The sequence below is a fragment of the Gavialis gangeticus genome, unplaced genomic scaffold (genome assembly GCF_001723915.1).
Source record: "Gavialis gangeticus isolate Ggan-Ray unplaced genomic scaffold, GavGan_comp1, whole genome shotgun sequence".
In the NCBI taxonomy this organism is placed as follows: Eukaryota; Metazoa; Chordata; order Crocodylia; family Gavialidae; genus Gavialis; species Gavialis gangeticus.
In genome coordinates this window covers 122,083,880-122,099,552 of record NW_017729024.1, presented here as the reverse complement: position 1 = coordinate 122,099,552, position 15,673 = coordinate 122,083,880, and the positions used below count along the sequence as shown (strand labels likewise).

Genomic DNA, 15,673 nt, shown 5'->3' with positions numbered 1-15,673 from the left:
CACTGCTACCCCTGCATTTAAGGATTTTGTGACCCGGTCATAGAAGGCCACCAGGTTGGTCTGACAGGACCTGCCTCAAATGAACCAGTGTTGGTTGCCCCTAAGCATAATCTCCCCTGCTGGCCCCTCGCAGACATGCAGCAAGATAATTCTCTCAAAAAGCTTACCCAGGATCAACACAAGACTGACTGGCCTATAGTTTCCCGAGTCCTCCTCCCTCCTTTTATTGAAAATGGGAACCACATTGGCCCTTTTCCAGTCTGCTGGCACCATGCCAGAGCACCACAAATGCTCGTAAAGCCATACCAGGGGTCCCCCACAATGACCTCAGCTAATTCCCTCAGCACTCTGGGGGTGGAGATCATCTGGACCAGCTGATTTAAATATGTCCAGTCCCTCCAGAAGTTCCCTGACTAGATCCTCACTGACCATAGGCCTGGGTGCGCCTCCCCTGGGGCCTACAGGGTCCCAGTGTGGGGGCTGATCTGGTCCCTGCTCAGAAAAATGGAGGCAAAGATGGTCTCACTAAAGAACTTGAAGATTCCTCTTATTTCAGTGGAGCTACTTCTAAATTTATACTTATATGGAGAATAATTGGATTTAAATTTATTTAAAAAGATCTAAATGGGCAACAGAAGTACCTGAAGTTCAAATATTAGAGCATACCAGTAATGTGCTATGGTGACTGTTAAGCTGCACATATAAGCCATTCAGGTCTGGATTTATATATATATATATATATATATATTCTAAGTGTGCCATTTCTGCTTGCAGCAGTGGATCTGGTTTGTGGATATATAGATACAGATAAGCAAGTTAGACAATATTCTATAGCCATTTGCACAACTTAATGGCAAAAGAAGACAGACAACAGAGATACCATGGCAGCTTTTACAGGTACAGCTCTTTTTGCATTTCAGTAACATTTTATGTAAAAAAAAAAAAAAAAAAAAAAAAAAAAAAAATCGATGGCAGTCATTACTCGCATCTGATTAGAGCACTTTTTGAACTCAACCCTGTTGTATAATTTAGGCAGTCACTAGATTAAATTAAATGCAATTAAATATGGATGAGATTAATTATAATACGTCCTGGAAGTTAAATGGGCACTGCATAAAATAGAAGGAAAAAAGCAGATTGAAGTTTGTGGGTTCTATCAATTTGTTAAACAAAAGAAAATCATGTTACGCATAAGGAGCAATAAGAGACCTGCAAAGTGTACAGTACATGAAAGAATTCCTACTTAGAAAAATTCAGCTGTGATCAAAACATGGATATTCTAGTACAAACACATGCTCAAGTATCTCTTTCCCTCTCTTTGGGGAGGGTGAATAAAAGATGTCAGATTTACAGCTTTGGAAATTAAAGTTGTCTTTTGAGCCACAGAGCAGCAACAATCCACGCTCAGGAAACCATTGCATCTGAATAATGAGCCAAAGATACCAGATACAACAGCAGCTAAAGTCTGTTTACATTGTATCCTTGGCCTCTTCACTGAAACTAGACATGGGTGTGTTAGAGCTAGGTTTTGTGTTTTCTTTGAGTGGATGGTTGTCAGCAAGAAATTAACTAAGATTACTATTGGCCTGAATCGGTAAGGAAGCAATTAAAAAGCTCTGTGCTCATCCCGTGAAATATTCAATTTCTTACCCAGTCTCAAATACTAGAGATAAGCCTGTTAATTTTCTGAGACTTCAGAGGAGATGCAGCATTTTACAAACAAATTACAAAATCAAATGAATTCATATTTGGTTGGGACACATATGTGACCATCTTGTGGTCTTTAAATAGGACACTTACAGAAAGGCAAAGATTATTTCATCCAAAAGTGCCAAGAGAATCAGATTCTATGGTAGCAATTATTACAAACCTGGCCGCAGGGGACCCCTAGCAGCCCCAAGTTTCTCCCCCACTGTGCTGCCATTGCCTCCAAGGAAGACTGGAGGTTGCCCTAGAATGGCTCTCTATCACAGCATGCCTCTATTCCACTGCCCTTAGCGGTATCTGCAGGGTTCAGTATAAGGAATCTCTGCCAGCCCCCAGGTGGCCACATGGTTTATGGGTCGAGAAGAAATTACAGGTCACCTTTTGTGGAGGTTATCCTACAATAATCACCTGCTCAAAAAGTGACCCCTTCCATAAGCAAAATCAGCAAAGAAAGAAACAAATGAAAGGATTTATTACAAAATGAGAACACACATAAGGAATGGGCAACCATATTTTGAGATAAAAACAGATATGGAAGTAAACAAATATTAACCTGTTCTTACCCAGTATCTAAAATACAAAGTTGCAGTCCTTAGCCAGCTTCACAGTCTAAATGCAGCTGTCAGGGCTTCCTGCATCTCCCCATCAGCTTTTCTTGGCCAGCGGACCATAGACCCTACTTTGTACCTAAGACAACTGAAGGCCAAGGCACGCTTTCAAGGTTGGATTAAAGTAGCTTTGCTGGTCTGGCTATTAAGATATGCCACCCCTCCATTTCTAGGGGACTCGCACTAGACCAGTAACCTCCTGATACCAGAAAATACTTATTTACCAGACTAGACATTTGTATCCTTTTGACCCATGCAGATCTGCTTCCGAGTGGCCAGGTGTCACTCTTTCAACCCTTCTTTTAAAATTTAAAACTCATCACCATCTGTCCAGATTCAGGTTTAGCACCGTTGCCATGGAGGACTAATAAATAAACCAAGTCAAACGCTAATTCTCAGCCACAGACTAAGTGTGAATAAGTCAGAATCATTCAAGTTAATCACCACCTTACTAAATCCACTTTGGCTGTAATATCAAGATGCATCTAAACTGCATTTACATCAAACACTATAACAGATATAGATATAAGAATAAAACTGAAAGTAGCTTTGCACTAACAATAATGAGACTAGACACCACAACCATAAACCTAATTTGCGAAAATACCTGTTCAGAGTGAACACAGTGAACCCCCCAGAAGTAACTTTGTTTTGGGATCAATCTGTGGCAGCAAGACCTGTGCCATTTTATCAAAGTGCAAGCAGAAGATAAACATTAATATTTCTCAAAACTGTCAGCTTACATTATGAAAATAAATTTTTAGTAAAAAGATACTGCATAGAGAAAACGAGCAGTAGGACCAATGAAATTAAATCATACAACTCTAAATCATGGAAAATTTTCATGTACTACATTCTAAACTACGCATAGGATTAGCAAATTTAAAAGGAATTAAATACATTTATTATACGTTAATAGATCCGTTTCTGAAAGTTAAGATGAAAAAGGTAAGATAGCTTAAATCAAACAAATTTCCACAGCCTGTCCCATAGGACTCCCACAATGCAGTTAAGTAAAATAAGCTTGTAGAGAGATTTCAATCTAACTGTGTTTTGTGCTACCAGTTCCCTTCAACAACGATCCTACTGAAGTTTGCAGAGTAAATTAGAGCTAAGCTTAGTATATAATGATTTTTCATCATCAATTCAACCATTGCTAGCTATTTATAAAAAGTAGCATGAGTATCAGTATACCGGGCAACAGAAATTAGAGTCAGAAAGCAAAGAGGAAAGAGACAAGAGGGTCTAGAATGTGTGCGCTGCACACTGTAGTGCTGTGCTACATCTAAATGAAGGCAATCTAGCCACAGCAGCACATAGCCAACAGTGGAATTCTGTGATCCGACAAAACTTCACGAGTTAAATGCTGAGGGTTTAAGTTACTAAATTCCCCGATTTCTTGACCAGATGGTGAAAAATTTGGTTTCAGAATGAAACTGGCAATTGTTTAAATGCCAATAGATGTATTTACATAGAAGCAGTGTACAGCACAATGGTCTAATCCTGGTGAGATCAGTAAAGACACAGCAGTTGCATGGTTCATTCCTTTATCATAGTGAGAAAGTTGGCCTAATAAACTTTTGCCAAGTGTACTCTAAAAAACATATCAACTCTTATATGCATGGTAGGACGTGGGACTGTTGGGATGAGGGACTGATCCTAATTGTGCCATTGTTTAGCAGAAACCTTGCAACCCAATAAAGACTTAGCAAGGTTCCCATTCAGGGGAGTCTAAGGCACCCCCAACCATGGAGTTTAACCTTCCAATGCACCCAGCAAGGCAGACAAGCCCAGCTGATTGGCTGTCTGACCCCACAGCTCCCTTGGGTGGTGCAGGACAGGACACATTTAAGTGCCAGGTCATGGTGAATTCACTGTGATCTGGTACCTCAGCCCAGCTCCCTGTACCTCAGCACACTGAAAACCATACAAGATACAGCTCCATGTAAGGTTAGACTATGCGGCTGTCAGCCTGCTCACATGGGAGGGAGGGATGGTCCAATCAGATGGTACACGTTCAATTTAAGGCATGATAACAAACAGCCACAAACACATCCCACATGTTGTGGAACATTTTTGCAGTTGGTTTCTTGTTTTGTCATTCCTTTTAATTCCCTGAACTTGTGACAGGGTGACTAGTTATATGTAATGCATCATGTCATAAATGTAACATCTGCCAGGGCACCTAGATGCTTGCTGCCTATTAACACAGATACACCTGTGAACCATAAATACTTAGCTTTAATTGGCCTATTTTTCTAGGATTTTTGTACATCTGGCGAGGACACAGAGAAATGTTTTTATTTCTTACAGAAATAGATTTGTTTTTCAGTCTTTAGAAGGTTTTCCAGCACAGAACTATTTCATAATAGTACCTCAGCCTGAGGGAACAACTACAAGTTCTGGTCTGTGTTCACATGTACTTGGTGCTTTGCTCTAAAGAATGGGCATTAAAATATCATATTAAAAGCAAGCAGCACAAGTGCTAGTAAGCAAGTGATTGAAAACCAGCTCTTTGGTTGAAAACTTTAAAGGGCATTCTCTCTGGTTACACAGAAGTTTAACTTTGAGATATAATTAGGGAAAGATGCATATCCTACATACCAACAAAGAATAATGGCACCTCGATTGACTTCTGCCCAGGACTTCATTTTCTTAATACTGACATGTTCTACCAGCGTTCTTGCAAAACACTCTGTTAGGAGACAAAAAAAGCCAGAGAACATTAAATAAATCCTCTGCAACAGTGATCAGATCAAACAGTTTTTATCCATTCAATATTTACATGTTTTTCCTAACACTCAAAATAATTGGCTATTCAATACAGTCAATACCTTTACACACACAAAACCAGGTTTAAGCATCGCTCTGAATTAATTAGACAATAAGCAGCATTAGGCTGTATGAAAACCCACTGGTAGTTCTTCTTAAAAGAATACCTAGAACTATTCATATTTTGAAAACGTGTTCACACCAAAAATGGGCTCACTGAAAATGGGACCTTCTTAAAAAACAGCTTTTTCCTGTGTAAAGCCATTTTTACTTACTTTACTCACAAAACGTTATTACATTTTACTTGTTAACCCTGCAATAAATATAACCAAGAAGGAAGGTTCTTTTCCCTTTTTGGTATCACCAGCAGAATTATTCTTCAAGTTTCAATTACAAGATGCAGCAGCTGTTCAACACTACTGAAGCAATGGAGTTTACTCGTGTATCACTGAGGGCATAATAGGTCTCAGAAAACTATTAGTACTGGTAATGTATGACAATGAAAAACCTAATTGGACTTTCAAACCCAGGCCAAGTTTGTAGAGCTGGCTTTTAGCAATGCAGTTTTTAAAAATTGTAAATTTAAAAACACATTTGATTCAGAAATAGATTACAACATGATAAATATGGAACCCCATTTTACAGCCTCTACAGAGCAGAATTGCCACAAACCCACCATAACGGAAATGATTATAAGTTCATGAATATTTATTCATATTAATAACTTATTGGGGGACGAGAGTGAAAATGCCAATTGATCCCAGCCCCGGCCCTTCCCCACCCATCACTGGGGTGTGACAGATGGAGTGGGAGGGTGGCATCTCCATTGAGACAGGCCTGGGACCCAATGGGCAGGGTACAGAGGAAGTGGATGGGGAACAGCATCTGGGAGCAGGACAGGCAAGCGAGGCCAGGATCCTGGGATAGGTGACAGAGCAAGGCTAGGGGCCGAGGCCTGGGGCAGAGCTGAGATCCACTCCCTGCAACGTGAGCTGGTTCCGTTGGCAGGTGGGGAGGACTGTGGCTCTGCCCTAGGCCCTAGCCCCACAGTCACCACCTGGCGATCCTGGCCCCACCTGCCTATCTTGCTCCCAGACGCCATCTGTCCAGCCAAGCGTCAGGCTGCCCACAAGAGTCCTGGGTCAGTCTTCATGGAAAACATGCCTGACTGCCCACCCACCCCAGTGGTGGGAGCAGGGTGGACTGGCTGGGTTGCCTGGGCAGCAGGGCCAGGGCCAGCAGCAGCGGCAACGCTGGCAGCAGCAGGAGCTGGACGTGTGAAAGTAGAGTGAGCCACTGTTGCATGGGCTGTTGCAAAGCCCTTCCACCCAGCCCTGTGGACTACAGCTCCTGGCATGCCCCAGAGCTGCACGGAGGGATAGGGTGGCTGCACTCTGTGCCAGGCAGCACCTCCATACCCAGAGGAGCAGGTCTAGCCTTGTGCATCATGGTCCAGGCTGTCCCCTGCACCTAGGCCAGGCAGGGCCAAGGAAACTGCTGTGGGCCAGATATGGCTATCACTTAGTGGGCAGTATTTTGCCCACACTCTGATATAGCTGGTGACAACTGAAGGTATCAGATGGTCATCTTATGTACGCTTAAATCTATTTCTTGCACATTCTCTGCCTTTTCCATATGTTGATATCCATTTAAGAAAGCCGTGGGGGTTTTTCCCTACCTCTTTTTCTGTTTAAAATTAAACTCATCTAATCCCGCTGAGAGCTCACACATCTTTCATTAAAAGATGAATATCTAAGCTTACCTTCTCTTCCACTCTTCCTCATTATTTCATCTTGTTCTATTAACCATTTCAGAACCAGATGACCTGCTGGATGCTCTGCAACATGAAGCTTTTAAAAATAAACAAATCAATGCCAACAGATTAAAAGTCGTCAAATGCATACAAACACCTGCTTCCCTCCACAACACACATTGCCCTGGGCTATTTTAACTGGTAGTTATAAGCAAATACCAAAACATTCACAAGTGTAGGGTTGTGTTTAAATGCTCATTCCAATCTTCATCTACAGCTATTCTAATTAACCTAAGCAACCCTCTCCATTTCTGATTCACGGTCTGCATTAAATCACCTGTACTACTCCTCCTTAGCCAACTCGTTCTCTGCTCCCTCTCACACTCTTTCAACTCCCATTTATTAGGGTTTCCTTATTTAACTGCCTCTATGCAAATCTGTAGGTCTTCCACATGGTCAAAACCTTACATGCATTGCTAAAGGGTTATTGGAACTCCTAGAGTTTAACGTGTTAACAAGTTATTAACATGTTTTAATAGCAGCACTGTTGTGGTTAAACAAACTAAAAACCCAAACATTGTTTAAATGTAAATAAGCTTCAACTAGATGCATTACCTGTCCATCTTTGCCACCCGGAACCAGCTCTTCTGTTGCCAAATTAGCAATGGCATCCATGGCAGGCTGGACATCACCAAGAGCTGATCCTAAGATGTCTGTCACCAAGACACATGTAGTTTTGTCCATCACCATTTCTTGGGCATTTTCTTGCAAATATGTCAACAAAGAGGGGGAAATGGCTTCCAAGAGTTCATGACGACGGGTAGCTACATCTTTCTTACTGGTGAAAAAGACAGTGTGCCCAATATGGTGGCCTTATTACTACAGGAAAGTTGCTTCATATGGCAGGTTAAATAAAAATCAATTTAACTTGCATTTTCTAGTTAGACACCTGTGGGCCTAACATATGGCCACTTTTCTCTATTACACAGTAAATTGGATTTAATGAACTTCCATATGTGCAGGTTTTAGGCAATTAGAATATGAAAAGTTTAAAACTACACTATACTCTTTAAATTCAAGGTCACTGGCCAAGTACAGTTAGCTCTTGCTACAAAGCTAACTTCACCCAATTTCATTTCCTTACTGGGTATGCCATTATTCTACTATGGAAATCCCGGTGTGATCTCAAGCTTTGGTGGGCACTGTTTAAGTAAGTAGTTTACAATTCCTTCAGGGGAAAAACAAAACAAAAAGCACACAAAACTTGCATTTCCTCACTTACCTGTATTCATTTCCATCCCCCTGTTGTAATAGTTTGATGATCTCAGGCAGGAAATGGGCAGGATCTCTTGGGCTTAGCAAGTACAATAGAACCTTCCTTCCATATTTGTTATTTATTATATTGGGGAGGGTAGCATTTATTTCCTGTAAGTATTAACAGACATCAACATAAAAGCAGTAGAAAAACAGTTTCCACAAACAAACCTGCACTCTGATTCTGGGGAGAGGAAAGAAAGATACCACAATTTAGGCTTGATGATTTAACCATTAAGAAAAACCTGAAAGCCTAGATCAGCACAAAAGTTCCACGTAGGGTTTGTCAATACTAGCCACTCTGAGCCTTTTTGGGGAGAGTGGCATTAAAAAAAAAAAAAAGTAAAGAATGTTGAATGAAAAAAAAACTCCAAAATGAAATATATTACTCATCTATAAGTACAATTCCTATTTTGAGTGCCTAGAGCCAAATGGGTTAGACAGAATAAATCTTTCCCCAAGAGGTTACAATTTAACAGACTTCATAACATCTTAGTCACACCAGATCACTCATACAAGTGGTAGCTATAAACCACATGCCCATCTGTGTATCAGAAGGCATGTATTATGGATACCTAGGAAGACACTATCCTGAATTCAGGTGACCAAAAGCCATTTAAACAGTAAATCAACAGTTCTCAGGAAGACAGCAAGCCTGACTTCTTCCTTTCAGCAGCTTATTTAAGCAGAGATAAAAAGCACAGGGCACTTGCAAGGGATTAATGGAAGGCTAAGAGTAAGCACCATGTAGTTAAGACCATGCCCAAGAGTTCTTACAGAGGTCAAGGGAGGAAAAAAAAACAACACACACACATTCACAATGCTGGGGGTTTTTTGTTTACAGAAGGGTGCCTGTTTATTCACAGGTCAGGAAGGAAAAAACCTATGGTCAGATTGGTACAGACTGGGGGTGTTCTTTCCTTCCTCTGTAGTGGGAGGCATGGCCCTCTACCAGGGATCGCTTGAGCATATATCAATATTTCATAGAAGCGGGCATTTGCTGCCATGGTTTGCCCACTTTATCTGGTTATGGTCTGTGCTGTGTCAGGGTTGAAGGAAGTCTTATGTAAAGTTTAGACAGATTGTATAGGATGGTTTGGATAGGCATGATCCTGCTTCAGGCAGAGGGTTGAACTAGATGATTTCTGGAGGTCCCATCCAGCCCTACTTCTCTATGATTCTATAATAGGAAAGCACCTATCTGAGTGTATTCATGTTCTGTTCTTCCTACTTTGTGGGTATAGGATTTTGTTTTCTTCGGCAATACAATGTTGCCTTCAAAGTGCAGGGGATTGCTAGAGATTTAGCACCCTGCCCACTGGCTGAGAAAAATCAAAAAAGAAAAAGGTGACAGTCATTTTGTGCCTACACCCAATACTTTAAAAAATAAATACATAAGAGATGGCATTACAGAGCTCCAGGCACTTACAACATGGGCTATAGAATATGTTGAAAGTAACTAACAGCTGCTCTCCAAATCCCTTAAAATCCCTAGTTGGAAGGATTTCTGTGCTGGAAACAACAGCTGCCAAAAGAAAGATGAAGTGAACAACCAGTACCTCTTGACTCATTATTAGCATCTGCTTTGGGAAACAGGTGACATTTTGGCAGGGGCTAGTAGTGGGCAAAAGATGGCAAGATACCTGCTCCATTGCTATAGCTTAAAGTGGGAACTTAAGTGGAAAAATGCACACCTCTCACTGCCTAATGATGCACCGAGTACTGTCTGGAACTGGCTGATGGATTAGTCAGTATGCTAATTCTGTAGCCTCCAAACTTCAGTCTAACAGAGAAGTATATTCTCAAAGCAAATAAAACCGCACACTTATCTCAACAGGACTGGAACTTGCAGACTATCATTCCAAATTTCACAAAATATACATGCAAGTGCACATGCACATCAGGTGGACAAAGGAACCAAGGTATTTCGAATTGAACATGGTTATCAACTGGTTAGTTTAGGAACAAAAGATCTTTTTATGACAAAATAATAAAAGAACTAGAAAAATGGCATTTGTAGGTATTGATTCTGAATTCAACATACATCATGTACATTTTCAAGAGAGTACAAATGTACCTTGCGGAGCCAAAACAAGGTATAACCTTAACCGCTTTAAGTATGAATTGGGTTAAGGGATTTTGTAGCTTTCAGTTGCAGGACTGCACAAAAATAGGGTGAGGGGAAAATCTAAGAGAACCAGTCACATTGACATTGTCAATAGCTCACATGTTATAGGCTTACAGACTAACTGGTTCAGAAAGGCATAAAACTTTTGTAGGCGAGAGCCTATTTGTGTTTAGTCAGAAGTAGCTTATGCCTCTCTGGACCAGTTCAGGTGCTAGCCTGTTCTGTCTTTTATATGCCTTCAAACTAATCTCTCTCTCGCTCTCTCTCTCATAGTCTTGACAGAAAATACAGACAGACCTTGTGTCTACAATAATTTTTTTGAAGTCCTTCTTCAGTTGATTCACATGTTCCAACAAGTGGCAAGCCCTCTAAGGGTACCAATTTAAAATAGGACCAGGAGGGACCTTTATATAAATGCTGAAATATAAATGTGACTACAATACCCAAACATGAGGGGCTGTATAGCCAAGGCAGCCGATGGGAAACATGACTGTACTATAGGAGTTTGAGAAGAATTTTAAAGAATTTCCTGACAAATAAATAGCCTGCCATCCAAGTAGGGGCTCAGTTCTTAAGACAATACAAATAGAGAGAGATTCACTTTGACAAATACTGCAGGGCTCCCAAAGCTATGTTCTTAACACCCCAAACCAATCCTTTGTATTTCTTTCCACTACAGAATCTCGCTTCCTGACAGCCATTTATCTTCATTCCCAGTCACAAGTGCTGGCTTTCAATCCAACCCAGAGAATGTTAAAGAAAAAGAAAATAAATACTTGAATCCAAGGTGAGGTACCCCCCACCCAACACAGGGGGAAGTTCCAACCCTGTCCCAGTCTCTCTCCCCAACACATCAGCCCCAACCCCTACCCACTATTTACCCTCTGGCTCCAGCACTGCTTCAGCCCAGGGCACAGAGCATGTGGTTGCTTTGCCCCAGCCCAGCCCAGCCCAGCCCTGAGGTTGGAGCTAACGGATAAGTGGCAGGAGGAGGGGCAGGGCCAGGTGGCAAGGGTCAGGCTGTCTGACTCCCACATGCATCACCTGATCTCCTCCATCCCCAACTGTTTACCCTTCCACCACCTGTTCCCCACTACCTAAAATGTTATGAAATCAAGTGAAATATTTTATTTTAAAGATGATATGCTAGAAATCTGGGTTTGAAGACTGTAGTAAAAATACAAGAACAACATTAATAAGTAGTCTTTCACCAAGCTCTTCTAAACAGGGGTAGGGGATGGGGGGGAAGTCAAAATACAGATTGAAATAAATATGGAAAGATAAATAGATATCTGAAAACCTCTCTGGAACACCCCTTGCAATAGCTTAAAAGCTATTAATCTCTCCTAATTGCACTCATAACACTTAATATAATATTTTAGGAAAATTCAGCTACTTACAGATATGATTAGTTGTTTCATCAACTTGGTATCATCAATGCAATCAAACGCTGCAAGCAAGACCAAATGAGAGAATTCACCCTGTAAGTACCAGAAACCAAAACACTTTAAAAACATACAATGCAAGGAATGTACATGGTAAGTAATTTCCTAAAGGTCAGCAATGATGACAATCTGCCCCAAGTGTGACAGCTACTCCAAGAGCTGGAAAGTGATTTAAATCTATTGTTAGCAGTCTTAGCTATTTTCTGAAGGAAGTAGTACCCTTGAGTTTAAATTAGGAATGCTAAGAATCTGGAGATGCCTCTATAAATTGATGCATCACCCTGTCTGGACAGCAACATAGTGCACAACATTGATTATTAATGTCCTATGTAACCAACTGAATTTAATGCACACATTGATTTGTAAAATCAGAAGTCTCTTTAAAAAAACTACCTTAAGAAAAAAGATGATTTTATTTGTAGAACAGATTTGCTTTACAACTGAAGGTAGTTACTAGGGCTGTGTAGAGGCTGAATCTCCAAATCCAAATTGAACCAGGAGACCCTTTAATCTCTCCAAATCAAACTGGAACCCTCCAAATCGATTAAAGAAAGATTCAGACAGAGACAGCTTTAAAATGTTCTCTCAACATGCCTCAAGGTACCAGGCAGTTCGTGAATGCTGTGATGCTGGGGTGGATGGAACATCCTGTCCAGCCCCCCGCTCCTGTGGGCTGCTCCATCCATCCCAGCATCCATGAACTGCACCTGGTACCTCAAGGTATGAAAAAAAAAAATTGAAACATTTTAAGCTGTGTCTATGGCCGAATTGCTGATTCTCCAAAATCAGCATCGAATCTTCAGATTTGGATTCAGCTGAATCAAAACTGGGGATAATGATCCGAATCAATGAATCAAATCACTGTCCCTGATGCGGGCCAAATCTGGATTGAATAGGGCCCATTTTGCACCCCTTAGTAGTCACCACCTTTGAGGAGCAAGTCTTGATTAAGTCCAAACCTACAATCAATGGGACTCATTCAGCAACTTCCACGGAAGCTGGACCAGAATTTAAGCTTCCAGACAAACAAGAGGTCTTTACACAATTCTTAGGTTCCTAAATGCCTATTGTGGGCCACTTCTGAGAGAGAGACATGTATACATGCTGCACACTTTCACATAACAGTAAAAGAACTGTTATACTGAAATAAACCAACCAGTCATTTAACCTATCTCCATTAACGGAGAAAGCTGAATAGTTTACATAGAGACATCATCGCTGTATATCCCTGAACAGAACAAATATGACACTTTGGAAGAAGGAAACTTTTCTATAAAGCCCAAAATGTTTGTTTTTGCACTTAAACAGGAGGCTTTGTAACAATTTTCCTATTCAGATAGCTGGTTCCAAGTTTCTTCTCAGCTCAGAGTACATTCAAACTGGGAACGACTTGACAATTATGAAAATGTTGCAGTAACTACTTAAGTTAACGTTTTTAAAATCACTCACAGTAGTTATTTTTTCAATGTAAGTCTTCATTGTTTTCAGGATGACTTTCCTGTCCTATCCAAAGAAAAAAAAGGAGAAACATCAGTTGGTAACAATTTACAGCAACTAAGATGCTACTGACAGCTAAATGCTTAGTATCAGTTCATTTATTACAGGTGTTACATTTTCATTTATTAATTAAAGACCTTAATCCTAAGTGAAGTGTTACACCAAAATAAGTGGAAAAGTCCAAAGAAAGGAACCCCTAGGGTCTCTTACTTGCATTTTGGCCCCATCCACATCGCTGAAGTCTCTCTTTTACCACTTTTTCTTAAGTTGGCAGGCCACAGAGCTCAAGCACTTAGTTTACTGCCTCCATGTGAAAGACCTTTCCCCTTCCATGTATAAGCAAAATTTTAGTTCTATAGTACTCCAGCAAAAGTGCATGATGCCCCTTACACTTAAACATGGCTCTCTGCTCTGCTCTCCTTACATGGTTTTGCATATCATCTAATCTTGAAGGAGAAACCCCAAAACATAAGAACTAGTTAATAGAAAGTATTTTAGTTTATCTTTTTAACCATTTAAGGCACCAATCATGTTCTGTATTTTGACCTTCTGTACCCCTAAATATCAACTGCCCAATTAATGTGCAACCAAAGAGTCAGGCACAGACAAAAATCTACATTTCAGCCTAGAGCTCAAAACCTAAAACTTCTAAGATGAGGCTGGATAGGCAAAAGCTGTGCATAATACCTTTGGTGTGCCATGCCATAAAGAGTGCATAGCTACCCGGGCTCCATCATGTGTATGTGCCAAGTAGATTACTGCTTCTCTGATGGCTTCAATCATTTCCTGAGGAAGAACAGATACAGTAGGTAGTTGAAGACAGATTTCTTTTTGTGAAAAGTGTTTGGGGGGGGCAAGTATTAGTCAGTCTTCCCTCAAACTTGTAGTCAAAAGCATTATTGGTTGAATAGTAGGAAGTTAAAAAATGGGGGGGAAGAAGGTGCTACTGATTCTCGATAACAGGTGGCCAATCTGAGGCACACATGCTGCAAGTGGCATGGCAGCCTGTGTGTGGCAGAAGGAACAGGCAGTATAGCCACAGATAGGGCAGAAAGCAGGTCAGGAGACAAAGCAGAGAGCAAATTGGAGAGCAGAAAGCAGAGCAGCAGATGGGGTAGAGAAAGGGGATTGGGGTAGCAGTCAGAGGGTAAAGGACTAATTTGTGGCATGCCTACCAAAAAAAGCTGGCCCCCTGTTCTAGGCTACTGATGTAGGACATGAAATGTTAGAAGGGCAACACCACCACGGTAAAAAGGCAAGCCTAACTGGAACACAGCTATGAAAGAACATGTTTCTCCTGGAAAAGTCACAAAGAGTTAAAATGTCCCGTGACCTTTAAGTATATTTCACCATTTAAAAAGGAGAGAGAGGGAAGGGAGGAGGCAGGCGCATGGATAACATTAAAAAACAAAAACCCAAAACATCTGGGTCAATATAGCTTTGGGGAATGATGGCAAAAGAAGTTCTGTTGTGATTGTGGCAATGTTATCCTATGCACATCCTTACATTTGGATTTAGATACAGAGTAAGAGCTGTGTAATGTTAATAGAGAGAAATACTCCAGTAACATGGTAGTCTTTGTTTTCAATTGGAGAACAAAGACTACCAATTAGAGGTGGACCGATACATTGGTCTGATATCAGATTGGTACCGATATAAAGAAAATTGGCTGTATTGGATATCAGCCCAATGTGGCCGATAAGCGCTCGTCCGTGTGTGCAGCCACAGTGCAGCATGCATGCAAGGAGCACAACCCAGCAGTATGCGGAGAGCTGCATGCAGCTGGAGGTCTGGTATGGTGGAAGGGGAGGGGGCAGGGAAGAAGTGTGGTGGGGAGCAGAGCAACATTCCCCCCCACCCTATGGAGAAGGAAGGGATAGGGGCAGGTGCTGCCCAGCCAGGGCAGGGCATGAGACAGCTGCAGCTTGGGGGGGGGGTGGCGACAGTGGCAGCTCCTGCCACTGCTTGCACCCCAGAAGGACACGGGGAGGGGTGCATGTGCCCCCAGATCTGCATGAAGCCAGGTGGGCGGACTGCAGCTGCGGGCTGGAGCCAGGGCTGCAGCCATCACAAATTTCGCCATGGCCCCGCTCCCAGCGTCACCACATGCCTGGTGCAGCCCCAGCTCAATGCCCTGCCTCCATCCACAGGCCAGGAAGAGGTAGGGCTGCGCCAGGCGTGCTGTGGTGGCAGCACTGGGAACAGGGCTATGGTGAAGTCTGGGGTGGTTGCAGCCCCCTCTGTAGCCCCCTTCCTGAGCCCAGCCCCTGCCAAGAAGAGCCCAGCGCAGCCCAGCTCCAGCCCACCCACCCTGCCCAAATGCAGGGGCACATGCCCCCATAGCCCCCACCCTGCTGTGCCCTCCCAGGGTGCAAGCAGTGGCAGGAGCTGCCCCCCCCCACAATGAACCATGGCTGTCCCATGCCCTGCCCTGGCTGGGCAGCACCTG

General features: G+C 42.1%; 1 protein-coding gene across 3 annotated transcripts in view; it reads right to left on the bottom strand.

The window, feature by feature from the left end:
• The window catches only part of PUM3 (pumilio RNA binding family member 3), a 65,865-nt gene that overhangs the window by 8,392 nt on the left and 41,800 nt on the right, over positions 1-15,673 (bottom strand). For all 3 annotated transcript variants that reach the window (XM_019517639.1, XM_019517640.1, XM_019517638.1), the window contains 7 exons: positions 13,912-14,010; positions 13,177-13,230; positions 11,683-11,763; positions 8,123-8,265; positions 7,456-7,678; positions 6,850-6,937; positions 4,920-5,010 (listed from right to left, as the gene is read on the bottom strand). In XM_019517639.1, the coding sequence (XP_019373184.1) occupies positions 4,920-5,010; positions 6,850-6,937; positions 7,456-7,678; positions 8,123-8,265; positions 11,683-11,763; positions 13,177-13,230; positions 13,912-14,010 (779 nt within the window). The remainder of the gene's footprint in view (positions 1-4,919; positions 5,011-6,849; positions 6,938-7,455; positions 7,679-8,122; positions 8,266-11,682; positions 11,764-13,176; positions 13,231-13,911; positions 14,011-15,673) is intronic.